The 27,091-nt window shown below is 38.9% G+C and overlaps 1 protein-coding gene across 1 annotated transcript in view; it reads left to right on the forward strand.

The window, feature by feature from the left end:
- The window catches only part of Tbc1d4 (TBC1 domain family, member 4), a 155,526-nt gene that overhangs the window by 111,116 nt on the left and 17,319 nt on the right, over positions 1–27,091 (forward strand). Inside the window, exons 8-13 of the mRNA XM_013009498.1 lie at positions 13–132; positions 5,986–6,060; positions 7,803–8,029; positions 20,531–20,691; positions 23,055–23,264; positions 23,417–23,481. Of these exons, the coding sequence (XP_012864952.1) occupies positions 13–132; positions 5,986–6,060; positions 7,803–8,029; positions 20,531–20,691; positions 23,055–23,264; positions 23,417–23,481 (858 nt within the window). The remainder of the gene's footprint in view (positions 1–12; positions 133–5,985; positions 6,061–7,802; positions 8,030–20,530; positions 20,692–23,054; positions 23,265–23,416; positions 23,482–27,091) is intronic.

Here is a 27,091-nt window from a genome sequence, read left to right on the forward strand (position 1 = left end):
CTCTTTCTTTAGAATATTTCAAATAGTACAATCCCAGAAAATGTAACGAGTGGCGGAAGATTCAAGCTGGACATTTTGAAAAATAAAGCAAAGAGATCCTTAACCAGCTCCCTGGAAAATATCTTCTCAAGGGTAAGTGGAAACTGAGTTTCTTTTAGGTAAACATACCTATGTTTTCTGACTGTCTTGCTTCATTCTAAAGAAATATTTCCTTAAACAGCCAAATAAGAAAAACCTATTAAAATAACTTTAATTTAGCTACTACTTTACGACAGTTTCTTACAGGCATATACCTGTAACCCCATCACTTAGGAGGCAGAGGCAGGAGGGTGATAAACTGTAGCCCGGCTAGGCCTATGTAGTGAGATCTGTCTCAACACCCCCTACCCCCACCTCCAGCCCGCCCCGAAAAAGATCCTTGAATCTTAGCTTATGAGTAGCTAGAAGTACAGGTGTGAACCACTGGCACCCAGCATTAGAGTACAGTTGTAGAGTGGGTTTGTTTTTCTTTGTGTAAGCTTTTCTGTTTTCAGGAGGCTGAGATCTGAGGATAGGGGTTGGAAGTCTATGAGACTCATCTCTAATAAACTAATCAGCAAAAGTTGGATGTAGTGCTGAGGCTCAAGTGGTAGAGTGCTAGCCTTGAGCACAAAGAGGCTCAGGACAGCACCCAGGCCTTGAGTTCACGTGCCAGAAACTGTAATCAATCAATCAAATCTAAAAAATTAGAAAATCCAGTTACATAGGTGTTCAGGGAACTTGAGGGTAAGACCCAGCCTTTATAGTCTTATGTTTATGAACTAGGATGATTTTTTTACCCTTTCTATTTTTTTATTTCTCTCTTCTCCCTCTCTCCTTCCCTCTTTCTGACTTTGTTCTCTCTCTCCCTCCTTCTCTTTCACCGTGGCCCCCCCAAACTATTCCCCCCCACCACTATTGGAGCTCCAATTCAGGGCCTGAGTGAGCTCTCTTTTGGATTTTTTTTTTTTGTTAAGGCTAGTAGTCTGGCACTTGTGTTGTACTTCCACTTCCAGCTTTTTGCTGGTTAATTGGAAATAAGAGTCTCACAACCTTTTCTGCCTGAACTGGCTTGGAATTGTGATTCAGATCTCAGCTTCCTGAGTAGCATTATAAACGTGATACCAGCATCCAGCTTCGTATTTCCCTTCTTTAAGTCATAGTGTCTTCATTTATAAAATGTGCATAGTAATACTGTCTCACCTCATATTATCAAAACAATTAACTGTTATGTAAAGGTGCTAAGCAAATACATTATATGGGTCTGAAGTGATACATGCAATGGTAAGCTCAGAACTGTCGCCATTTTACAAAGCACCCAGTGGGTATTTAGAGTCTTGCTCTATATCTATTTAGCACCTTGGCGTTCTGTGTGGTGCCTGCATGGCTGACTTTGAAGTGATTCCTACCACATGCCTTGAATTGCTGGTGTGTCTCTCAGCAAGAGCACGGCCAATCTATTTTGGCCAAGGTGCATTCTGTAGCTTTTGTCTCCAGGAGTAATGCCAAGAACCATATATTTTGTGACCTAACAAGGTCTCGCTCTCTTCGTGTGTGGTAGAATGAACTTGTTAGGAAGGCCGGCAGCTCCCTCTCTATAAAGGGTTGCATAGAAACATCAAGGCTTCGCAATACAATTTCTCAGTTTTTTCCAAGCTGTATAATAGAAAATTACTCACACTTGAATCATACAGCTCTGCTTACAATTGCTGTCATTGTTATATGTCAAAATATTTTATTTAATGCACTGTAACTGTTCATGAAGTAGGCTCATTTTCTAAAGTGTTTAGAAGCTCAACTCATTAACACTAGACAATGAATGCAAAGGAAAGGGCATGGCCCGGGAATAAAATCAGACTGTAGGAAAATGGCAAAGGCTATCTGCTCCAAGGTGAAAGACAGAATGTTGTATTCTGGTTCCTGGCTGCTGTTTGTTCAGTTGAAAATTTCCAAAATAGTTCTTTTTTTTTTTTTTTTTAAAGTCAGTTGTGGGGATTGAACTCCAGGCTTGGGTCCTGTCTTTGAGCCACAATGCCACTTCTGGTTTTTTGGTGATTTACTGGAGATAGGAGTCTCCAACTTTCCTGCCTGGGCTGGCTTTGAACCACGATCCTCAGATCTCAGCCTCCTGAGTAGTTAGGATTACAGGCGTGAGACACCGGCACCTGACTTCCAAAGTAGTTCTTAATATAAAATATGAGTCATCCTTCTTCAGAATAATTTCTATTGTCTGTGGCAATAAGAGAACCAACAATAGTGGTTGAGTACAATTTGTGTGTGTGTGTTGAACTCAGTCCTCATACTTGCTTGGCTTGCTTGATCAGATCGTGATCTGCTTCCAGCTCAGATTTTTGCTACTTAATTGGAGATAGAGTTGTGGGGACTTTTCTGTTCCAATTGTCTTTGAACCTCAATCGTCTGGATCCTAGCCCTCTGAGTAGCTTTAGAATTACTGGCACCCAGCATTAGAGTACAATTTTAAAATAGGTCTGTTTTTCTTTGTGTAAACAAACACACAAGGATAAAACAGTAATTAATATACATGAGTTAAATTGCATTATGTTTTTATTATTGTTGTTCCCATCTTAAAGCTTGAACTCAGGACCTGGGTGCTATCCCTGAACTTTTTTGATCAAGGGTAGTGCCCTACTACTTGAGCCACATCTGGCTTTTTAGGTGTTTAATTGGAGATAAGAGTCTCAAAGGCTGCATGGGCTGGCTCTGAAGGTAAGTAGCTAAGATCATAGATGTGAGCCACTGGTGGCCAACTTTAAATTGCCTTGTAATAATGAAAATAGTTCAGAATCCATTTGAGTATTGTCATCAAGTCATCAAATCACCATGCAGGTTGGCATGTAAGTAGCAGCTAAAAATAGCAGAAAACAGCCTGGTCTGTACTATGTTTTCCTCATGGCCCCACATAGTAACCCAGTGATTTACTAGCCACAAATAGAGTTTATTATTAGATGTATAAAGTTAGTTACAGCATAGTGTTGAAGAACTAAAATAACCTTGATGTCTGCAAAATTCCACTTAATTACCACAGGCGAATTAATTTTATTGTGAGGTTATCTTTCACAAAGCTCTCCCTTAGGAAGGCAGTATGGGAAGAAGGCGCTCAAGCGCTTGGCTTTTATAGTGTGAGTTCTGTGTTTGCAAGGCTGCTATTTTTACTGGCTAGGTAGATTTTGGACAGCACAACCTATCAGAAGTTCACTCTCTTTGTTTGTGAAGTTGAGCTGAATAATTATATCAACCTAAAAAATTGTTGTGAAGATTAAATGATATAATAATACTGTGGGAAAATGCCTGTCACAGCATATTGCCCATCAGAGGCAACTCTGAATTTGTATTATTGATACAGTTGTTGTCGTAAAGTCAACCTAGGGGAATAGGAAACTGTGACTAATGCAGAATATACAGATAAAAATAAAAATTGCTTCTATTAAACAAATTAGGATGTTTCCAATATAAAATAATTTACAGGGCTGGGAAGGTGGCTCAGTGGTTAAAGCGCTTGCCTTGCATGCCTGAGGCCCTGGGTTCGATTCCTCAGCACCACATTAGCAAAAACAAAAAAGCCAGAAGTGGCGCTGTGGTTCAAGTGGTAGAGCGCTAGCCTTCAGCTGAAGAGCTTAGGGACAGTGCCCAGGCCCAGAGTTCAGGCCCCATGACCGGACCCAAAAAAAAAAAATTAACAAAGAATAAGAAAGAATTGTTAAAAAAAAATACGTGATGGGCTGGGAAGGTGGCTTAGTGGTAGAGTGCTTGCCTGGCATGCATGAAGCCCTGGGTTTGATTCCTCATTATCACATAGAGAGAAAAATCCAGAAGTGGAGCTTTGGCTCAAGTGATAGTGCTAGCTTTGAGCAAAAGAAGCTCAGGGACAGTGTCCAGGCCCTGAGTTCAAGCCTCAGGACTTACAAAACAAAACAAAACAAAATGAAACATGTGATCTTAATTATACACAAAATAAGAATCTAGTAAGAAACTAGGAAGCTAGAACTGAAAAAAAATCTTCTGGAAAACAGAACACAATGGTAAAGCAATGGAAAAATAGAACAAGGTCATAAGTGAACAGGTGTGTTACAGCCTGGAAATAAAAATCTCAAAGGTTAGCAGCTCCAAGAAGCAACACGGCATGCTGGGAATTTTCAGAGTAGTAATTTTGAAAGTTTCTTAGAGCTAGAGCACATGTCTTTCACCAGATTTAATGAGCTCAGAAAGTACACATTTGTTTTGTGTCAGGTCCGGACACATAGTTGTGAAATTTCAGAATGACCAAGAGTAAACTTAGATTTAGCTCCAGAGAGAAACATCTGCTCATATACAAAGGCTCTAACCAAGGTTAAAATGGCAAGTATTATTATAGAATACTGACATCTGCAGATATATAAATGAAAATGTTCATCCTCCACAGTAGGACTCCAACAGACAGTGCCAGAAAGGGAAAGATTAGGCAGCACTAGAAGCATCAGTATAAACCAATTCTAAATTTGTTTTTGGGAAATAAGGATCAAAGTGTGAATGAGTTAGTGATCACCCTTTTTTTCATGATGAGCTTTGATAGCACAAACATTGAAGCTAGCTGATAGCCAATTTAGAGTGAAGTAATTTACTGAAGTAGTTTTGCATTATAGTTAATAAAGCAAAATTAATAAATTTTACAAGGCAGTCTCTCCTCCCTTTTCCTCCCTCCCTCCCTCCTCCCTCCCTCCTCCCTGTCTCTCTTTCTCTTCCTTTCTTTCTTCCTTCCTTCTTTTCTTTCTTTCTCTCTCTTTCTTTCCCTCTCACTTCTTCTCTCTTCTATCCCCCTCTTCTCCCTTCCTCTCCCCTTCCCTTCTCTTCTTTTCCTTCCCATCCCCTCTCTTCCCCTGCCTTTCCTCTCTTTTCTTTTCCCCTCTCTCCCTGCCCCTTCTTCCATTCCCTTATCTTCCCACCTCCCTTCCTGTCCCCTCTCTCAACTCCAGACTGGCTTTGAACTGGTTATTAGCCCAGGCTGTCCTCAAACTTAAAAAAAAATACTTTATTGTAAAGATTCTGTACAAAGAGGTAACAGTTAGATGAGTAAGGTGATGAATACATTTCTTGTCAAATATTGTTACCCACTTCTTTGGGTTTTTTTTCCTACTATCCCTCCCACCCCCACCGAAGTTGTAAAGATCATTTCCAATATACTGTCCTGTGAGTATCATTGTTACAATGGGTCATCCTGTGTCCTTGATTTAGTGTTTTATTATCCCCCTTCCCCTCCCCAAATTAGACAAATGTATATACAAGATGCAGGGCACCCAAATCAAATATAGTGACAGCAGGCAATATACATAAGGGGAAGAACATACAAAGGAAACAAAAAAAATCACACAGTATATTAAAAACAACAACAACAAAGGAAAACCTCTTGTGTCCATATCTTGGGATTCAGTTTGCTTAGCATCATCTTGTATGGTCATGTGTTCTCCTACCTCAGCCTCTTATAAATTGGGATTATGTTCTATTTCTTTTTAACCCACTTATTATAATCCTTAAAATGTGGATTATATTATCTCTAGTGTGTGGTATGAAGGTTGTTTATATTAAAATATTACCTTTATGACTTTTTGGTTTATTTTAATGTACCTTCCACATTTGTATTCAGTTCTCACTGATGTCCTGGTAACCTTGGAACCAAAATATCTTCAAAAAGTTTCATCTTAGGTCTTATTATCTAGCCTCTGACATAAACCTGATAGAAATAGGGTGGGAATACTTTCACTTACCCCAGCTCTGTGTGTGTGTGTGTGTGCGTGTGTGTGTGTGTGTGTGTGTGTGTGTATGTGTGTGTGTGTGTGTGGCAGATTTGATTGGACCCTCAAAGGATTAAATTTTGCTCATATGGAGTGGCAACCTCAAATTACTTTGCATAAAAAGAATTTGGAAGTAAAAATGCAAACCAAATAAAGGATTGTTTTTATTCTCTTCACCTAGGGAGCTAACAGAATGAGAGGTCGACTTGGAAGTATGGACAGCTTTGAGCGGTCTAACAGTCTCGCATCAGAGAAGGTATCTGATCAGAGCTTCCTAACTGTGACTCAGCAAACCCCAACACTGATATGGTACCCTGCATGCCTTATTGGTTTATAGTGGGACTTTATGGCTTTAAGAAACTTGTTTTGTGCCAGTATTGGGGCTTACACCCATGGGCTGGGTGATGTCTCTTAGCTTTTGCATTCTACCCCTTGAGTCACTGCTCCAGTTCTGGAAGTGCATTTAATTGAGATGAGAGTGTCACCGACTTTGCTGCCCAGGCTAACTTGGAACCATCCTAGAGCTCATCCTGTTGAGTACTTAGGATTGTAGGTGTGAACCACTCAGCATGTGGCTTCCTTTGTGGCTTTAAAAAATATGTATGTGAGGCTTTATTATTTTAAATGAAACACTTCTGAGTATGAACGTGTTATTCATGCAGTCACGCTTTATTCATGTTGGGTAGAACGCATCCTATATAGTCTATGTCATATAAGGCTTTTTTTTTTTTTTGGGTCCAGTTGTGGGGCCTGAACTCTGGGCCTGGGCACTGTCCCTCAGCTCTTCAGCTCAAGGCTAGTGCTCTACTACTTGAGTCACAGCGCCACTTCTGGCTTTTTTTTTCGTTTTGCTTATGTGGTGCTGAGGAATCGAACCCAGGGCCTCAGGCATGCAAGGCAAATGCTCTACCACTGAGCCACCTTCCCAGCCCCCATATAAGGTTTTTTACTGTTTGTAGATTCATGCTTCGGCGGACAATATTGAACAACTGTTGATCCAAAGCCGTATAGAATGAGTCATGTAATTCCTCTACTTACATATTGATTTCTGTGGTTGTTTTCCCATGCTCCTTTTCTTCCTCAATTTTTTATCATTTCAACTGCAGCATTAGCCTCTTTATCTCATAGACAACTCTCAGTAGGTTTGGTTTCCTGTTTCCTGCATTGTACAACATGTAACCTGTAGCAAGGGCAACCTTTTTTTTTTTTAATAAATGGAAAACTATGAAACTATTTTTATTAAATTTTTGTTGATGAATTGGGGATTTGGGTAGCTATGAGTCTGTTATCCCTAAGCCATTGTTTATCAAGCTAAACCTTCAGCAAGGGATGGCTGTTTCATAAAGTATAAACAGCATACCTGACTGAATTGCAAGATTTATGTCTCTTCGTGCAGTGGGCGATGCATTCCAACCCAACTCAGATTACAATTCATTTCCTGTTTTTCTTGTCTTTTCAAAAGAAATCTCCCCCAGGGATCATGTAGTGGGGCTGAAACATCTAGCATGGAGGTAGATACTTTCCAGGCTTGATTTTATTTTCCTGAAGGCTTGGCTATGAGACCTGGACGCTTAGGCCCTGGGATATTGTTTTGACAGTACAGGAAGCATGTAGCAGATCTGTCACGGAAATTAAGAGATAGGCACACACCGACACCACCCTCTTGAGGTCATGATCTCTTTTCATCCTGAGGCACCCGATGAGAACAGTACAGTCTAGCTGTGACATTTCACCACAGCCTTGGGGGAGGGGGACGTGTGTGTGAAGAATACCTTCTCTTATCACCTCTTAAACTAGCTCTACAATACTCTTGTACAGCTGCTTATCAGAAGGAAAGGGTTGTGTTAGAACCGATTAGCCTTGCCTATGGATTGAGCAAAAGAACAAGAACACGAAATCGAAAACTCCTTCAGTGCTGAGTGAGGACGACCAGGCGCCCCGTAAGGAGTGAGCCCGGGACGGGTCTGCTGTGACCTCTCTGGTGCTTGTGTGTTTCAGGACTACTCCCCAGGGGACTCTCCTCCAGGAACCCCACCAGCCTCGCCCCTGTCCTCTGCCTGGCAAGCCTTCCCTGAGGAAGATTCGGACTCCCCGCAGTTCCGAAGACGGGCGCACACCTTCAGCCACCCTCCTTCGAGCAGCAGGAGAAAGCTGAACCTCCAGGATGGCAGGGCCCCCGGGGTGCGCTCACCTCTGCTGAGGCAGAGCTCCAGCGAGCAGTGCAGGTAAGCTGGGGCCCTTCCCCAGGACAAAGGAAGCCACATTCTCTTGCCGTGGTTGGGTCATTCTGGAGTCCTGGAGGATGGAGACTGCATGGTTGAGCTAACTTTTAGGTTGTACCAAGACCCTAGGAATATGTAGGATGGGCTTATTACTTAAGTGGCTAGGGGAAATGGGCCAAGGTTCAAGGTTCATCCAGAGAGAAGAGTTAATGCGGTTTGAATAGACAGTGATGCTCTTGTCCAACCCTTCCAGAGAAAGACAGCAAAATACCATGCAACTGTTTAGTCTGAAAACGTACTCAGTGGACCCCATAATGATGGTTTTAAGCTAGCAAGGTCACTACAAGTGAAGAGGATAGCTTACAGCAAAATACCAGGTTACCATCATTGCCTAAGTTACTTTTGTGCATGTATTTCCACTGTATTTTATTTTATAATAAAGTAAAGCGAAGTACGAAAAGGACTGCAAACTCTATAAAAAAAAGTGATCTAAAAAGACTATCTGTCCTCGCTATTATAGGCAATGTATATTTGAAATTATCTTGCATGACCATTTAAAAATAACACAATAGTCTGAGATTTGGTAAGAAATTGTAGGATGATTCTACTTGTTACTGTACAGCATAGATTAGGAATTATATTTTAGATATTTATATCTTAGAAGGAATATGATAAATTCGTTCCTTTTTTGGGTCTCTTTCTGCACCTATTTGATACAAGGTTGAATGAGATGCTTATTTGAGAAATGAATAGCAACTAAATTTTAAGACAAAAATTTTTATATAAAATAGTATATTATGCGAATGGCATGTCTTGGAGGGTATGGTTGGATTCTTACTGTTTTCTGAATGTAGAAGTCTGGTACTTCTGATATAAAAATAGAATAAGCCCAGAGGATTCATTATTATCAGATTTTTTTATATGTGAAGGAGTTGAAGTATTCATATGTAGCCTAAGATATTTTTATTATGATTATTTATTTTTACCCAAGACAACAAACTTTTTTCCAGCAAAAATTATTTTCAAGAATTAAAAACATTGATTATTTTACACTAGAAATCTAAGTTCATCCATTTTGTAATATAATGTATAAGCTCAAATAATTTCTAGTTACAAACATGAAACCTTGATACATTATAAAAGCTTGGTTCATTGTAAAAACTTGCTACATGAAGAACTTCTAAAGAAAAAAAAAGAGCTCTGAGGCAGATTTAGTGCACAATCTACTGGCTTCAGGAAAGAACACAGATGTTAATGTTTATTAAGCCAAAGGTAAGCTGATTTTCTACAACCAAACATGTTACTGTTAAGTATTTAGTAAGCGTTTTTATCTTGAAAAAGTTACTCTTTGAACTACTCATAATCAGTTTTTCCTTCTGGAACTTGTTTTCCTGTAATTATTTGTGCTTCCCTACGTTTTTGCCTTGAAGTGTGTCTTTTGCATGTAAAAACAAACAACATTTGTTTTAAGATCGTTATGAATTTTTTGAGAGCTGAGTTTGGATGGAAAGGCACCCTGCACAGATGAGAAATTCAGTTTTCAAAGAGATGAAACTTAGTGTAGTCATCTAAATAGAGAACTGCATGCTCTTGTTGTAATCTGTGTAAGATTCCTTCCTGAGATTTCAAAGGAGGGTTAAGTGCATAACAAGAATCTGTTGATATGCCTTTTCATAGTGAATGAAGATTGTGCTGAAATAGAAATTAAGACAAATTTGCTGTGTTTTCTGTACTCAGCATTCTTCTGTCAGCTCGACGCATGCACAAGGAGAGTATTTCTTCCTCCAGCCTTCCAAGCCTTCACACTTCCTTCTCTGCCCCTTCCTTCACTGCCCCCTCTTTCCTGAAAAGCTTTTACCAGAATTCAGGTAGACTGTCCCCACAGTATGAAAATGAACTCAGGTGAGATCAGTGTGCTCTGTTTGCAAAGCAAAATTTTCTCCAGTGATATACTGATGATATTACTAAAAAGTGGCTGATTAATTTTGGAGTGACTTTTGTACATCTTTCTGTGTTCTTGTTCTAATCTATTTATAATGCATTTATTTCAATTCTGATCAATTAAGAAAACCTTTTAAAATGAGTAACTTAAAAGCTATTAACTTTTTCAATTATAATTTTTTAAATGACCTATGGCTTGTTTTTAGTTTTGTTTGGTTTTTTGTTTTGTTTTTGCTTTAGGCCCAGAATGTAAACTTTGTACTTTTCTGAATGAGTCTTGGTGCTAACAATTCTAGGCCAGTTTTCCTTAGTCATGCCTTTTTTTTTCTCTTAGTCTCACAGAACCCAATGCCACTGATTCAAACAGCTATACCAAAGGGATAAGTGCAATATAGATTTGGCTTTTATATATAGATATAACAGATAGATATACAGATACTGGGTTTGAACTCAGGACCTCACACTTTCTAGATCAGCATTCTACCACTTGAATTATGCTTCCAGCAATATAATTCTTATTTTTAAGTACATAGAATATTTTGTAGGTATTTCTTTGATTATTTTTTAAATGACAAGTCTGCTTTTCTGAATCTCAGTGTACATATGATAAAGGTACAGGTTCATATTGATAGCCATTCAGGTAGTATGAGGGATTTCCTGAATGATTTGTTTTTATTTTTATTTTGTTCCCCAAGGTATAGATAAACTACTACACTTGCTTGCCCTTTTAGCTCCACAAAATTAGCTCTAGTGATTTTTTTTAGAATTTGAAATTTGCAGTTATATATGAGGTTATTTTTATTTTTATTTTTATTTTTTTGTTGGTCATGGGGCTTGAACTCTGGGCTTGGGCGCTGTCCTTGTGCTCTTCAGCTCAAGGTGAGCGCTCTACTGCTTGAGCCATAGTGCCACTTCTGGTTTTCTAGTGGTTTATTGGAGATAAGAGTCTCACAGAGTTTCCTGTCCGGGCTGGCTTTGAACCGTGATCCTCAGATCTCAGCCTCTTGAGTAGCTAGGATTACAGGCGTGAGCCACTGGCGCCTGGCTATGAAGTTATTCTTATCATTCTAAGATCAGCAGTCTCTAGAAAGTGGTGGGCTAACCCTTCTAAAGGGGTTATTTTTGAGTTAGAAATCGGTGAGATTCTGTCCTATTTGGTGTTTTGACTCATTCATTTTTATTGCTGTATGTTTTTCTATTTAACATATATACTGCCTTGCTGAATGAGTTGTTTCTAGTTGTCTGATAATGAACAGTTTTTATATTCAGGGAAAAACCATATGGTATTAATGAGCTTGTGTGTCACTGAAATCTTGGATACTAAATTAGCCTATTTTCTTTTAGATATAGGGAATTCTAAAAGTTACCTTATAAACAGACAACCCTCATTAATTTGATAAGTTATTTGAAGAGTTATGTTTTGAATATTTTTGTTCTCGTTTGCTACTTTTTCATATTATAAAAGATAATCCATATAGCTAATGAATCTAAACACTCTGAATTAGTGGCAAGTCATGTTTAAAGATTATATTTGATTTCTGATGGAGAAAGTAGATGAAGAATTTATTTCCGAGTATTTCAAGGCAATCTTGTGGGAGGCATTTTACAGGAAGTTAGCTCCAAGAGTAAAATATATATGGACTATGCTATGAATTTAGAGAACCAACAATCTCTACCCACCAGGTCATCAGTTTACTTTATCTCTATAAAATGCCTGCCAATACGAATATATCACTACAGTTTCTCATGGTTCATTCGCACGAGCATGTGGGCAATCCTGGTTTCCTTCCTGAAACAGAGCCAGGCCTGGAATTAGCAATCCAAATAGTCACTGGGAAGGGCAAAGGTTGGCTCTGAGTTGGGTATAGTCTACACAAGAAGCGACTTCGTTTTTTTTTTTCTTTCTTTCTTTCTAACAGGTTTTTTGTATTGTTTAATGTAAAGTGGTTAGTTTGTTTTCTGGAATTCCACTTAGTTGTACATATTATTCTTATCAATCACTTCTCCTGTCCCTACACAACTTGTTCTCACGAAAGGATATCAAAGTCTGAAAACAATTATACTTTAGGGTTAACTTCAGCTACTTTTCAATAGTCTTGTTATTTTAGGGCTTTACATTTGAACATGTAGAGATGTTTTCCATTTGCAGGACCACTAAAAATAATTTTGAGTACTCTTGGTTGTGAAAAATTCTAAAAGCCAGTCTTTTCTTTTGGTGGGTGGGAAGGGGGTACACTCTTAGCTTGACCCCATAAAATCTATAGGTCAAAAGTACTTTGAAAAAAAAATTGTATTGAAAAAATACCAATCATAAGCACATGGCTACATAGATTATCACAATGCTGCCATTGTCCAGCCAGCTAATGGGGGACCATAAGTCCTCTACCGCACCTCTCATTTTTCCATCCCATCTCTACCACACTGATTGTGCACACAGCACAGGATAGTTTTACATAAAGCTTGGAACTTTATAACAGCTATTCATTTATGTATGGATTCTTTCATTGACAATTGTTTGTGAGATTCATTCCTGTTTCAGGTGGTGGTTTTTTTTGGAGGGTGGGGGTGGGGATGGGATGGCCAGTACTGTCTTTTTTTTTTTTTTTTTTTGTCGGTCATGGTTCTTGAACTCTGGGCCTGGGCATTGCACTCTGGGCCTGAGCTCTGTCCCTCAGCTCTTCAGCTCAAGGCCGAGTGCTCTACCAGTTGAGCCACTGTACCACTTCCTGTTTTCTGAGTGGTTTATTGGAGATAAGAGTCTCACAGACTTTCCTGCCGGTGCTGGCTTTGAACCATGATCCTCAGATCTCAGCTTCCTGAGTAGCTAGGATTACAGGTGTGAGCCACCGGTGCCCAACTCAGTATGGTTTTTTGAACTCTTGGTTTCATCCTTGCTGAGCAGGCATTCTACTGCTTGAGCCACACCTTCTCAACCATTTTTTCTCTGTTTATTTTGAGATAGTTTGATGCAATTTTACTTTAGCCTGGGCTGGCTTGGATCATGATCCTCTTGTTTATGCTTTTTGGCATAGCTAGGATGCCAACAGCATGCCACTACAAGGTCTTGAAAACTCCCCCTCCCCCACCAGGCTGGCCTTGAACCTGATCTAATCTCTACTTCCTGAGTAGCTGGCATTATAGTAATGGCTACTGGTACCAAGCCCTATTCATGGTTTTATGTGTACCTTAATTGATTTTTATTACTTCATAATATTCAGAGTTTGTCAGAGTATTCATACTATGTCAGAGTTTATTATCTATGATCTGTGGATGGACATATGATCATTTTTAGGTTTTGAAAAAAAGGTCTTTATTAATATTTCATATGTAGTTATAAATATATAGGGCATTATTGGCAAGTATCTTTATTGTAGTGAAAGTACTGAAAAAAATTTACTCAGACTTATTTCAGACAGTAAGTCACTTAGATATGAATTTACTACTTAAAGTCTTTTAGAGAGTGTTTTTTTAATATTTGCATTTTGACATAATATCAAATTTACAGAAAAGCTGCAATAATATTATAGAGGACTCCTTGTAGTCTCATTTCTAGATTATTGACCTTTTAAGCTTTTGCTATATTTTCTGTATCAGTCTGTGTCCATTTATAAGCTTCAAATACATATTTGCATAGGTCTTTAACCTAAGCCATTTGTAAATATTGCATGTTATCATGAATATTCTCAGAAAATACAGTCCATACTTTGGGATGTATTTTCTGAGGACAAAGACATGAAGGAGCATGGTTTAATTCAGTTTTTCTGAATTCTGCATCTCCAGTGATCACCTTTTCTTTTTCAAGATAGTACTGTATGTACACAATTACCATGATATGTGGAATTATTTTGAATACTTAAAGGAGAAATTACTTAACACTACCAATTATAAATTTCCTGTCAGTTTATTGGTCTTATGACCCAGTCATAAGACCAGAGAAGCCACCACTTAAAAGTCCAAATTTGGAGTCTTTATTGGAGCATTAGCGGGTGACAGGGGAACTCCAGTCACAAAGCCCTACTGCCCTGAATACAACTAACCCACAACTGTATAGCCCCCAAGCCATACAAGGTGCATAGATCTTAACAAAGTAGAAGGCAAATCAGATGAACATGATCAAAGTAAATTAAAAAAAAAAGTGAACACCCGAATTTAACAAGCATTTTAAATACAAGCCAAAACAAATCAGATGTGGACACAATCAAGGGAAATCATGGGGCAGTCATCTAAAGAGAGTAAGGGTTTTCTGGAACTTAACACTTCAAAACACATTTGTAAACTAAAAAATGTCCTATTATTAAGACTTTTTTTTTTTTTAACCAGTCATGGGGCCTGAACTCTGGGCCTGGGTGCTGTCCCTCAGCATTTCAGCTCAAGGCGAGCGCTTTACCACTTGAGCCATAGTGCCACTTCTGGGTTTTTGTGTTTTTTTTTTCTGTTTGTGTGGTGCTGAGGAGTCAAACCCAGGGCCTCATGCATGTAAGGCAATCACTCTACCACTGAGCCAACTTCCCAGCCCCTATTAAGACCTGTTGCTTAGACCCAGGCTCCTTACTTCAAGTTGGTTACCTAATACCTTATTAATTGCATAAAACCTGTAGGCATACAATCAACAAGAGAGTAAGAAAGATAGGGTAGAATATAGACTACCAATACTATTATTTTTAAGAGGCATATTAACTTGAAATTTTAGAATTAGCATTCTTTACCAGGTCTACCATCCTGAATGCTAAGAACACATTAGGTTACTATTAAACAGGCTGAAGAAAAAGAGCCCAGTTTCCAATAGTCAGCACAGAATATTTGTTAGGTAGTGGATTTATTTGCACAGATAAAAGACAGAGAATAAGAGTAGTTTTCATTTTATCTTCCAATTCATTTGTAAACATGTAACATTCTTTTCTTGCTTGGTAGTTAAACTATAATTATGTCTGATGATGAAATGTGTTATTCTAACATCAATGTATCAATATTCCACAGGCATCTCTATTATTTATTATAGTTCTCTGATTTTAAGCTTATATTTAAAAAATTATGTATACTGCAACTAATTAGTCAAAGTAAATGACAGATTTTAAAAACTGATAGTTATTTCTTTCATTCTCTTACAAAATATACAGTTTTGACTGATGAATTACTTGCAGTATAGTTGCAGTTTTATATTTATCTTATTTTATGGATAAAAAGCATTATTATTTATCATGGTTCATTGTTAAAAGTATCCTTATGATGACATATGGAAATGCCTTTTTATTCTAAATCCTGATTTGGGACATATTTCTCTGTGTGCTAATGTTGTTTCTTGTTTCCTGTTGTACTAGACAGGACACTGCTTCAGAATCAAGGTGACTAGAGATTTAAATACTTTCATTTAAAACATGATTGAATTCTTCCTGTGAATGTCACTATTAGCTTAAGAAGCAGTTTGAATTGACTTGCTGAATGCATGCCAGCCCAGGGCCACATAGAGGGCAAATGAGCCTTTGTGTAAAGGTCACGAGTCACAATGGAAGATGATTGCAGACAGCAATACTATTTCTACTCTATTCCAGGTTAACATTCCCTAGCACAGTGCTGTGGCCTCCAATCAGAGTCAAATTTAATTTAAAAACAAATTAAAATGAATTTCCTACTTGGGAGATATAATATGTCCGTAGAAGGAGCATCTTCCAATTCTTAGGTGGAGAAAAGCTCAACCTAGAAGAAATAGACCCAGCAGATAGAATCTGCTTTTCTCCTTGTGGCAATGAGTATTAACCTATTTTAGTTCATCTTAATTCTCATCACTCTGATGGTGGCTAAGTTGAGTCTGGATTCAAGAAGCACCCAGTTCTCCCTAATGGATGTCTTGGTGACACCTCTTTGTCATGATCTTACATGCTTTCTTGGGAAGACAACCAGAATTCCTGCTGACCTGTATAGCTGTAAACATCTGCCATTCCCTTCCCTTCTCTTTTCTTTCATTCCTTTCCCTTCCTTCTTCCTTTGTGTGTGTGTGTGTGTGTGTGTGTGTGCGTGTGTGTGTGTGTGTGTGTGTGTGTGCGTGCGTGTGCGTGCACGCCAGTCTTGGAGCTCTAAAGAAAACTACCTTTTATCTTAATCATGATAATTTTGTAACTACAGTAATTTTCTAGTTGTGTAGTTCATTCTCGTGCTAGCTTTACCATTGTGTTTTGACTGAAGTTGTAAAGAAATGCAGTTGCTAGTGTCCCCAAATAGGACAGTGAGCATGTGTACTTCTCTCATAAGACAGGGAGAGAAAGTAGAAGAAAGCAGAGAAGCCAGGCACTTGTGGCTCACACCTGGGCACCTGTGGCTCCTGACTGGAATCTTAGCTTCTTAGGGGGCTGAGATCTGAGAATTGTGTTTCAAAGCCAAGCCCAGGCATGAAAGTCCATGAGACTCTTATCTCTAATCAACCACCAACAAAACAAAACAAAACTGGAAGTGGATATGTGGTCAGCTGGTAGAGTACTAGATTTGCAAGGAAGCTCCAGGATAGCACACAGGCCCTGAAATCAAGCCCTCATACCAGCACACTGCATGCAGTGTGTAGAGTTTAGGAAATAAAACTCTCTTGTTTTCTTCATTGTCCTTTTCTATACATTGTACCACTGACTCATTTATCGCTTTGACTCACTTTGAAGCTCAGACACTAGATACTGATTTCCACTAGGATGGCTGAATCTGAATTCAACTTAGCTAGTAAAAACTTTCCTTAGCATGACAGATGTATATCCGACTGAGATAGTCTTAGTGTTTCTGGTGCAGTTCTTTCTGGTGCAGTTCTGAGTTAAATTGTACTGTGGATCCTGTAGAACAAAAGGAAAGTTCTTTTGATAAACCTCTTTAAGCTGTCACGCATTGTGAGCTTTAAGAGATTCAGTCAGTGTGCATTTATTAACTTGGGCTTTTTGTGATGTAGCTTTAGTTTGAGGAGAGAGAATTGGAAGGAAGTTTGCTGCTTGCTAGGACACTTGTTAGCCAATAGAAGGGTTCACTCCTGTACAAGGTATATCTGCATTATCCTAGTAGGAAAGTAGGTCCTTAGGAGTTCAAACCCAGTACTGCCTAAACAAAAGCAAAAACAAAACAAAAGCAAGCAGAAAAAAAAAAAAGCAATCCAAGTACAGTATCTGAAGAAAAGTCTGAAAGGAAACATATAAAAATGCAGAGAGAGCCTGACTGCTGAGCAGATGTCAAGTCACCCTGAGTAGCTGTAAGTCACACTTGTATATTCATTAAGTCCTTCCCTAAAAGCTGACTTCCAAACACAAACCTTCTCTTACGGCGGGAAGCAGAGCAACTCGCCCCTCATCAACAAACTGCTTTTGAGAATGCAGATCCTTAGAACAAGATCTGTGTTTCTGATCCATCATGAAAATTCTTCCTTTCAGTATAATATTAGCTTCGATTTTGACTGCTAGCTCTGGGTCCTACTGGCTGCTACAGTCCAGATATGGGAAGGAAATTGGGTTATTCACATCAATTCACATTTATAGACTTGAAGAACTTAGGTAGAATTTTATTTTTTCTTATTTGTATTTTATGTTATTTAATTTTTCTGTTATTGTTATTAGAAAGGTAACGTTCAGAGGGATTATAGTTACATAAATCAGGTAAAGAGTACATCTCTTTTTGGACAATGCTATCCCTTTCCTAGCTCTCTCCCAATTTTTCCCTCCTATCCCCACCCATAGGTTGTATAGTTCATTTTCAACATAGTGTCTAGTGAGTATCACTGCTGCATTTGTTCACTTTTGCCCCTCCATTTCTGTACCTTCCTACCCTTCTAAAGACAGATAAACAAACAAGATGTTTCCATTTCCTGGAGCAATGGAATTTTAAAATATGTATTGGTGGGCAAATGGCAGAGTGCTTTCTGCATGTATTTACTGACACAGTCCCCAAAGCTTATATTTCATAATCATCAATACCAATAACGGGGACAGTTCAGTGTGGTTTTCAGTACTTTCTAAACATTTGGTATGACATTAACAGTGAATTAAAAGCTGATTTTAATTCCAGCAATTAAAATAGAAACATTTTTAGAATCTTTTGGTCCGATATACTCTAGTTTTATTAGCGCTAGTCTGAGGAAAGAGAGACTAATGTTGATTATGAAGCACTGAAATTGGTGCTTGAGCATACATATTTCATTTAGCTTTCAAATCATAAATGAGATGGCCTTTTATAAGGGAGGGTCAACACCAGGAAAAAAAGGTAGTTTTTGTTGTTTGTTAACAGTATTGTTATTGCTGGTGCTTACCAAAGTCAACAACAGCTCAGTGCCTATTTTTGGCAACTAGAGCTATTAAAACTTGTTGCCAGAAAAGCTGAATAGTCATGACTTTTATTTATTTCCACCAGGTTATCCCACCCAATGTTTTTTTTTTGTCCGTATCTCTTAACTAAATATTAACTCTAAGTTGTATTTTATGTGGTTTTATAAAATATTCATATGTTCAATATTTATTGAGTATTTACTATTTGCCCATTGGTACTAGAAATTAGCAATATAGTGAGGTGGCTATTTTAGCCAGTAGCTGTGGTGAAATACGTTCTGAGGACTTTGAATATTTACCAAGACGTACATATTATATAGAGAGCATTTGAATCACAGATGCTAAAACGGAAATAATTGAGTTACTGTTTTCTAAAGCAGAAGTGAAGAAAAATGTGCTTATTCAGTGTTACAGGGGCACTAGAACTTAGTAAGGTCATTTTATGGGGACAGATAGCAAAAGGGGTGTGACAATGGAGACATATCTTCAGCTACTTTAAAATATCATTATAGCCTGACACCTGTTATCAGAAAATCAGCCCCATCAGGTATGTCCTGTTCTTACTCTTAATTTAGCACATCCCAAGAGCAACATTTCCAGATTAGAAATTATTGGACTACTTGATGATTAGAAATATGAAAAATCTAACAGGCATAAATTGAATTACTGTCTGCCTAGTAATTGTATCTGAGAGGCTTGGGTTTTTTTTAGCTGGGTTTCTTTTTTGATTTAAGACAAAACATCCTGATTCCCTTAAAAGTCCTAGACTTTTCTCTTGTATCATTATGTACAAGGAGAATGGAGAAGATATTATATATTTGTCATTGCTCAGGAAAGCTCAGGAAAGGGCTTTGAAGCTTTAAAAAGTAAGATATTCCTTCCACCTACCGCAATTATTGTGTGGTCGCCTGGTTCCAGAATTAGTCTCAAAAGTAACTTTGAGTCATGTTTACCTATTGTATGTAGGTTTAGAATAACTCAGGAGTGGCCTTTTTAAAAAGGAAATGAAACATTTTAGAGCAGACCAGTATTTCCCCATGTGACTTTCACAAACACAGATGTAGTGAAATAACCTTCTCCCCATCCTAACTTCCAAACTTGGGAATAGTATGTCTTTTTCTGCTCAAAGTTTGGGTGTTTTATCACTTAAGCCACACCTCCACTTTTGAGCTTGGCTTAATTGTATTTGGCTCCAGCTTTTTTGTTGTTGTTGTTGCTGTTGGTCATGGGGCTTGAACTCTGAGCCTAGACGTTGTCCCTCACTCTTTAGCTCAAGGCTAGCACTCTACCACTTAAGCCACAGAGCCACTTCCGGTTTTCTGGTGGTTTTTATTGGAGATAAAAGTCTCATGGACTTTACTGATGGGGCTGGCTTTGAACTGCAATCTTCAGTTCTCAGCCTCCTTAGTAGCTAGGATTACAGGTGTGAGCCAATGGAGCCTGGTGAACTTTTTTTTTTTTTTTAATTTTAAATCAGCTAACAAAGGCAGGTCATCATTGGCTCCTGCCTGTAATCCTAGCAACTCAGGAGGCTGAAGTTGGAGGATCAAGGTTTGAAGCCAGCCAGGATAGGGACGTCCATAAAACTCTTATCTCTAATAACTTACAAAAAAAAAAGCCAGAAGTGAAGCTGTGGTTCAAGAAGTAGAGCACTAATTTTGAGCCAAAAAAGCTCAGGAACAGTGCTCAGGCCCTGGGTTCAAGCCCCAGATTGGGCCCAAAAGTAAAATATCAGCTAACAGTAATCCCCAAGTTGACAATTCTCTGTATTCTTTTGGTTATTTTCTGACACACTCAGCTATTGGTTGCTAACAGTTTGTAGGCAGATCTTAACAGGCCTAGAGAGATTGAAGTTGTCTTTGCCAGCTTATTTTACATGACCTAGAAGCATAGCTCAGTCCATGCATTTTATAGAATATTTACATTGTGTAGAGAAACTGGTAGGTGTATTTCTCAGGCAAAGCCGGAGTTCATTACTTAGGCAGCCTTTCCTCCTCCATGTAAAGACTACTGTCCCTCACATTAGAAGCATGACTGCTTGCTACTAAAGAATGAGTAGAAACAGGTGAGTTTCTCATGGTGGGGCCAAAGCCTGGATTGCAGTTTTCCCAAGTGTGTAGCCTGGGTGTTCAGCTCTGGCCATGCCTGGCTCCAAGCTGCCTGTGCCTTGCGCTTCTCCATGGCAGGAATTGTGAATGGCTTGTGCTAGCATTTTTCTTTTCACGAATTGCTGTGCTTTGCAATATTCCTTGCAAGTTATGTATTTGCTGGCATTCTGCAGTGATGGAGAAGGAAGAAAACGGACCTCGTCCACCTGTAGCAACGAGTCCCTGAACGTCGGAGGAACCCCCGTCACTCCGCGTCGGATCTCCTGGCGACAGCGTATTTTCCTGCGGGTTGCATCGCCCATGAACAAATCCCCCTCAGCTATGCAGCAGAAAGGTCTGTGTGGCACTCTCAAAAGAGTGTGTCCTCCGCTGGGTTTCATAAACTAGGAAAGCAAGGGAAATGCCTGGGTATTATAAAACTTTAAGAGATTGAAGTAGAGCTGGGCGCTGGTGGCTTACGCCTTGTCATCCTAGCCACTCACGAGGCTGAGATTTGAGGATCACCTTTCGAATGAAGCCAGTTCATTGGAGACTATTGCCTTCAATGAACCACCCAAAAGCTGGAAGTAAAGGTCTCATACAAGTGGTGAAGCATCAGCTTTGAGCGATAAAAGGACAGCGACCAGGCAAAGAGCAAGCAAGTGAACAAGCAAGAGTTGAGAAATAACTTTCTGTATTGATAGAGTGGTTTATTTTTCAGGATAATTAAGATATGTTAGACATTTAGTACCTGCTTGTTGAGTGGCTAAATTCATAAATGGGTTTCTAAATCCTGTTATGGCCTACTCCACAGAAATGCGAACTGTGGAAAAACTGAAAAAGAAACCACTTTTTTCTTTTTTTTAATTATTGGGAGAGCAAGACAGAATAATTTTTTCACAAGATTAACACAATAAGGAGACAAAGATACTGAAGAAATAAATATGTTACACTAGGCAAATATCAAGTAAAAGAAAGCATGGAGTTTATATTATACCAGGCAAATATCAAACAAAAGACAGCATGGAGTTTTCTCTGAATGATTGGCTTACTAGAGTAAACAAATGGTGTAATTACAATGAGAACATATTTTATAACACAGTCTTGAGAGCTAGAAAGTGATACTGAAAATGATTTTGAAGAGAAATAAACCAGTAGCTCTCATTGGAGACTTTAACACATATATTCTCTGAAAATTAGACAAAGAAAAGTTAAATAAAATTAATATTTGAATAGCACAATTGAATAAACTTGACCTAATATTTACATAGAGCTTTGCCCCTTAGAGAAAACTCATCCATTTTTTAACATACATGAAAGATTCATAAAAATTATATACTTGGCCAGAAGATATTTTAATAATTTTTACTTAGTTGTGATCATCTGCTATATTCACTGACCACGGTTTTGAGGAAGGAAGGGAGGAAGGAAGGAAGGAAGGAAGGAAGGAAGGAAGGAAGGAAGGAAGGCAGGCAAGAAAGAAAGAAGGGAGGGGAGGAGGGAGGAAGGCAGGCAGGCAGGCAGGCAGGCTAGAGGACATTTGCCTGGGGATATAGTGGTATGGTGGATCACTTGCCTAGAATGCATGAGATTGGGATCCTGGATTTGATCCCCAGCACTGCAAAGAAAAAGGCCATTGAAACAATTCATGTGTTTCAAAACTGTACTCCTAGAAAACAGAGTGAATGGGAACACAGTATTCTCTACACATTAAAATTGTGTGGCATTTGAGGACAATTCACAACCAGGAAAGTGAAACCAAGAAAGCCAAAATCAAGGTGTATAAAGTGTTCAAGAGGTGTAAGTGGAACCATAAAATCATTAAACACACACACACATCGAAAACACTAAATAAAAAGGCATAGGTTAATGAATTACAAAACAAAAAAGAAGAAAGCAGCTGATATTACTGATTCAAATTAATTCTCACAGAAAATTGTTTACCCTCCTTTCCAGGAAAAATTTGTCTCAGGAAAGTTCTAGACTTGTGAGAGAGTTTGGCTGACTGTGAGACTGGACGATTGTGAGACGCTTAGCATGAAAGACTGTATACAGGATGGGAGATTGAGACTTGAGGCCAAAGGTGACTTGAGGTCATAGTGTAATGGTGGGGATTTACATCCTAGTTCCCAGTAGTCTGCACTTTGTTCTCTGGGATATTAACAATCACTGAAATATTTTAAGAGTTCTGATCATGTTTATCCCTGGGAAAGTTATTGACGTAGAGGAATGAAAAAGAGCTCCTGAACGGGATTTAAGGAGATTGACTATTCAAGGACAGGGGTGCAACAGGGCTGTGGTACCCAGCCAAGAAAGGCCCAGCCTGGCTCAGCTGTGGTCTCCTGAGGCATTCCCATAGATGTGGGCTTAGGAGATCATTAGACCCTACCCACACCATCCCGGGTTGTAACCAGAGAATATACGTAGATGAATTGCAGAAGTGTGGGACTCTGGGGAAAAGCCAGCTCACGTTGGAGCCGATCTAGGTAGAAAGAGGAAGTGGGGGAATGACATATGCATTCGTTTCACTGCAAGAGGGAAATCTGGAAGGGGAATTTAGTCTAGTGAACTTTTATAAGTTATAGTTCCAGAAACGACTAGCTACTAGGAGCACCTTTACGTATAGAATCTTAGATTAAGGGAGTGTCTGTTCTTGAGGAAATTTTTGCCATCTAGCTGGGGATTAAGGCATGCCTCTCACTATTTTCTCTTCTGCAGATGGACTGGACAAAAACGAGCTGCTACCCCTGTCCCCACTCACTCCTACTATGGAGGAAGAGCCTCTTGTTCTATTCCTGTCTGGTGACGATGACCCAGAAAAGGCCGAAGAGAAAAAGAAATCAAAAGAACTGAAGAGCTTGTGGAAGAAAGCTATACACCAGCAAATCTTGTTGCTTCGAATGGAGAAGGAGAACCAGAAACTGGAAGGTTAGCAGACACACAGGGCTGAAGGCCTGGGGTGTGTATGTGCTCGGAGTAGACTAGTTGTTGACTCTAATCATTCTTATATTCCTATTTTGTGAGTTATTATTTCTATATGACACAGAAAGATTTAAATATTTGCCTTTTTTGTTTAATAGAAGGAAAACATCAGAAGCCTATAGGGTATATTTGGGAAATGAAGAGTGAAGATAATGAGATCGTTGTAATTTCTTGTGCTTGAAAACTTAATATTAGTGTGCATAGCTTAAGAAGAGGATTTAAATATGATATACATAGTTCTTTCTTATTGTCTCTCTCCCTCTGTCTCTCTTTTGGTGCCATTTCTGGTGCCCTGTCTCTTAGAGTTTTGCTCAAGGCTAGTGCTCTATGAATTAAGCCACTGCTCTGCTTCTGGTTTTTTAGTGCTTAATTGGAGATAAGAGTCTTAGGAGGGCTGGGAAGATGGCTCAGTGATACAGTGCTTGCCTTGCATGCCTGAGGCCCTGGGTTCGATTCCTCAGTACCACATAAGCAAAAAGCAAAAAAGCCAGAAGCGCTGTGGGTCAAGTGGTAGGGCGCTAGCCTTGAGCTGAAGAGCTGAAGGACAGCGCCCAGGCCCAGAGTTCAGGCCCCACGACTGGACCCCTCCCAAAAAAAAAAAGAGTCTTAGGGACTTTTCTGCCCAGGCTGGCTTTGAACTGTGATCCATGGATCTCAGCCTCTTGAGTAGCTAGGATTACAAGTGTAAGTCACTGGTACGTGACAAAGTGTCTTCTTTGGGAATGTGATTTTTTAACTTTCAGGCTAATGATACTCATTGAGTGAAATATTTCAAACAAATTTGTATTATATCTAGTTCAACTGTTTAATTATGATTACTTGTTATCAAATTCTTGTTTTTGTTAATATTTTATGAGTTTTCTCTTTGAAAACATTCAAATCATTACATTTATAATTAACTTGTAAAAGCTATTATGCTATCAATTATACTTGATTACTAAGTTTATGAATAGTAAATATTTTAGAATATGCTTTTCAGCATTTTGAAAGGATTATGTAATTTTCCGAAATCAGTACTGATAGAAACTCATGAAATCTGAAAGGCTCTGATTTAAAATTAACCAGTAAAAAGCTGGAAGTGGAGATGTGAGAGGAACATGCTTTGAGTGAAAAAGCTAAGAAACAGTACCAAGACCTTGAGTTCAAATCCCAGTACTGGCACACATGCACATGTATACACATATAAACACATTACAAAAAAACTTTATCTATCTATGCTATTATCTTGGGCAGATTGCTTAACTTATTAGGGACATGGCTTTTGTTGTTGTTGATGGTTTGGGGGTTTAAACTCCAGGTGTGGGGAATGTCCCTGAGATCTTTTGGCTCTATGCTGATGTGCTACCACTTGAGCCATAGCAACTGGCTTTTTGGTAGTTAGTTGGAGCCGAGAGTTTCACAAACTTTCCTGTCTTTGTTGGCTTCCAACTGTGATTCTCAGATCTCAGCCTCCTGTGTAGCTAGGATTACAGATATCAGCCACTGATGCCCCTTGAAGGGCCTTGGTTTTTATATTTGTGAAATGAATGATTTAGAATATTTGGGCCCTTGACTTCTTAAGAGTCCTGGCAAATGTAGAATCAAGATTTTTATTGTGTTGTCTTCCAACAAGCCTTTTAAAATACCAGTATTCACATTTCTCATTATTGTTACTCTGCCAGTTCTTCAATTCAGTTTGTATTTTTAATAATACTTAGTTTGCAAGGACACAGTTTTTTTTTATTGCTACTTTCTTAACAGAATCAAAAGTATATAAAAATTTAAATATTCTTGGAGAACAAAAATGCAATTAATTGATATTGACAGAGCACTACCACTTGAACCACAGCTCTGCTTCCTGAATTAATATTTTGCAGCAGTTAGTTACATCTTGAGCCAGTTCATAAACAGGAAAAGAGGTTGAAAAAATAGTTACTATTTCTCAAAAAATTTAAAGCATGACATTATATTTTAGTTAGGAGTTAGTGCAAACATAATCTTTTATTAAATATCAAAGGATAGATTTAGAATTACAGATTATTGGAAGGGAAAATGGCTCTTTACATGAATCTTCATAATTAAATGGATTTTTTTTGTATCAGTTGTGGGGCTTAAACTCAGGCAGGTGCTGTCCGTGAGTGCTTTCATTCAAGGTTAGAACTCTACCACTTTAGGCATGGCTCCACTTCCAGTTTTTAGGTGGATAATTGGAGATTAGAATCTCATGGACTTTTCCTGCCCAGGTTGGCTTTGATCCACGATCCTCAGATCTCAGCCTCCTGAGTAGCTACGATCACAGGCGTGAGCCATCAGTACCTGGATATAAATGGAATGTTTAAAGCTGGGCACTGGTATTTCATGACTATAATCCTAGATACTCAGGAGTCTGAGACTTGGAGGATTATGGTTACAGGCCAATTTAGGCAGAAAAGTCATGGAAACTCCATCTGCCAATTAACCACTGAAAAGCCATGTGAAGGCTCTGAGTTCAACCCCTGATACCTGGGAAGAAATGTTTCCATATAAGTAATTACATATCTATGATGAGGTTAGTTGTATATTTAAGGTTATTCAATGATTTTGTGGATTAAGCAAAGAGGTTCCTTTCAGAATATATTCTCAGAAACTTGATTTTTGTTTTTGAGTACTGAGGTGTGAACTTGGGGGCCTGCACTGCACCTACTAGTTAAACCACACCCTCAGCCTTTCTTTGCTTTAGTTGTTTTTCAGATAGGGTTTCAAGCTTTTTGCTTGGCTAGCCTCTGACTGCCATCCTTCTACCTAGGCCTCCCAAATAGCTGAGATTACAGAATATATCACCATGCCTACCTTGTTTGTTGAGATAGAAATCTCCCAGATTTTTTGCCCAAGCTAGTCTCATTACTAAGATCATCCCATCTGTGCCGCTTTAGGAGATGGGATTGTAGGCATGAGCCTACATACCCAACCCTGTGCTTATGTTTATTTATGAGCTCAAAAAACAAAGATAGAAATGGGTTAACCTGTTCAAAACCCCAGCCGATGATGATGATGGTGTGTGTGTGTGTGTGTGTGTGTGTGTGTGTGTGTGCGCGCGCGCGCGCACGCACCCCCCTCTCTCAATACTGTGATATTGGGGCTTGTACTCAGGGCCTGGGCCCTGTCCCTGAGTTTTTGTGCTCAAGGCTGGCACCCTATCACTTGAACCACAGATCAATTTCTGGCATTTTAGTGGTTAATTGGAAATAAGAATCTCATGGACTTCTTTTGCCTGGGCTGGCTTTGAACTTCAATCTCAAATCTCAGCCTTCTGAGTAGCAAGGATTATAGGCATGAGTCACTCAAGCATGGCAGTAAGCACTTTTTTTTGACTCTCTCAATACTGTGATATTGGGGCTTGAACTCAATACCTGGGCTCTGTCCCAAGCTTGTTTGTGTTCAAGGCTAGTGCGCTAACACTTGACACAGCACCACTTCCAGTTTTTGCACTCAAAAATTGGAGATAGGATTCTCACAGGAACTTTTCCACCCAAGTTGGTTTCCAACTGTGATCCTCAGATCTCAGCCTCCTAAGTAGCTAGGATTGGCATGAGCCACCAGCACCCAGCTTTTTCACAGTTTTATACAGTTAACTAGTTAAGTGAGGAGCACTATTACCTTCTTTCTTTTTTCTTCCTTCCTTCCTTCTTTCTTTTTTCCTTCCTTCCTTCCTTCCTTTCTCTCTTTCTTTCTTTCTTTCTTTCTTTCTTTTCTTTCTTTCTTTCTTTCTTTCTTTCTTTCTTTCTTTCTTTCTTTCTTTCTTTCTTTCTTTCTTT

Source organism: Dipodomys ordii, unplaced genomic scaffold, assembly GCF_000151885.1.
Source record: "Dipodomys ordii isolate 6190 unplaced genomic scaffold, Dord_2.0 Scaffold1, whole genome shotgun sequence".
Lineage (NCBI taxonomy): Eukaryota > Metazoa > Chordata > Mammalia > Rodentia > Heteromyidae > Dipodomys > Dipodomys ordii.